A 1308-nucleotide genomic window follows, 5' to 3' on the forward strand; every position below is an offset into this window, starting at 1 on the left:
ATAGATAGTACTGCTATTTATGGGGTCCAGTTGACCACTATACATAGCCATCCAGAACCTAATATTTGCAGCTAGCCAGCTAAGTCAATTAGCGGCTAACTACTAACTGCAGATATTCAGCAGAGATAACTGGTTTAATAGAGCTGAATATCATAGAGTAAGGGCCTACTTTTCTTTATAGAATAGGTACCACATAGGCACTGTTATAGAATTCCCCTCATGGTGGCCACCAATACAAATAAGACTACCATAAACTGTGACACAACTGCTTTTTATGCCTTTTATATATACAGGATGACTGTACTAGTAATCTTGCTATCATCTCTCCAAAGTTTCAGCAGCAAACCCAAAACAATGGAAGGAGGCAATGAAACAGATATGACTGAGTTCATCCTATTAGGATTCTCTGATCTCCAACAGCATCGGGCACTCCTCTTCATTCTCTTTCTGACTCTTTACATTGTCACTTTATCTGGGAATATTGCAATGGTTACTGTGATAAGTGCTGATGCCCATCTCCATCGGCCAATGTACTTTTTCCTTGGGAATCTTTCTCTGGTGGACCTACTCTTCACCTCTACCACTGTTCCCACAATGCTTAACAACTTCCTTTCAGAAACAAAAGCCATCTCCTTCTCTAGCTGCCTGTTACAAATGTATTTTGTTATCTTGTTTGGTACAGCTGAGAGCTTCCTCCTTGCAGTGATGGCCTACGACCGGTATGTAGCCATCTGTGACCCAATGCATTATGCCATTGTAATGACCAGGAGGTTCTGCCTCCAGCTGGTGATGACTTCATGGATTGCTGCATCTCTGCACTCTTTGCTCCATGCTCTACTGACCTTTAAGCTGTCCTTCTGTAAGTCTAACACTATCCACAATTTCTTCTGTGAGTTGGCCAAATTGCTAAAGCTGTCCTGCTCAGATACATCCACCAATGAACTGGTCATCTTCATTGAGGGTTCCTTTGTTGTTATCCAACCATTCATCTTGATAGCAGTCTCCTATCTGCGTATTGCCTCCGCCATCTTAAAGATGCCTTCAACGCATGGGAAGTCCAAGGTTTTCTCCACTTGCTCCTCCCACCTTGCAGTTGTGGCATTATTCTATGGCACAGTGATCTCCCTCTACTTCCGGCCTTCAGCGAGCAGTTCTCTGGAGAAGGACAGAGCAGCAAGTGTAATGTACAGCATTGTAGCTCCACTTTTGAACCCCTTCATCTACAGTCTGAGGAACAATGAAGTGAAAGGGGCCCTTAGGAGAGCTGTGTGGCGAAGTACCCTTCAGACAAGATCATGGATGTCTTAA

General features: G+C 43.7%; 1 protein-coding gene across 1 annotated transcript; it reads left to right on the forward strand.

Annotated features, from left to right (window-relative positions):
- Positions 1-351: 351 nt before the first annotated feature.
- Positions 352-1308, forward strand: LOC117368337 (olfactory receptor 1361-like). The gene has a single exon (XM_033961911.1). The coding sequence runs from the start codon at positions 355-357 to the stop codon at positions 1306-1308; it is 954 nt and encodes a 317-aa protein (XP_033817802.1). The 5' UTR covers positions 352-354.

The sequence above is a fragment of the Geotrypetes seraphini genome, chromosome 1 (assembly GCF_902459505.1).
Source record: "Geotrypetes seraphini chromosome 1, aGeoSer1.1, whole genome shotgun sequence".
NCBI lineage: Eukaryota > Metazoa > Chordata > Amphibia > Gymnophiona > Dermophiidae > Geotrypetes > Geotrypetes seraphini.

Excerpts from the sequence above, each read along its gene's own strand:
- LOC117368337 (XM_033961911.1), top strand. The coding sequence starts at position 355 with ATGGAAGGAGGCAATGAAACAGATATGACTGAGTTCATCCTATTAGGA.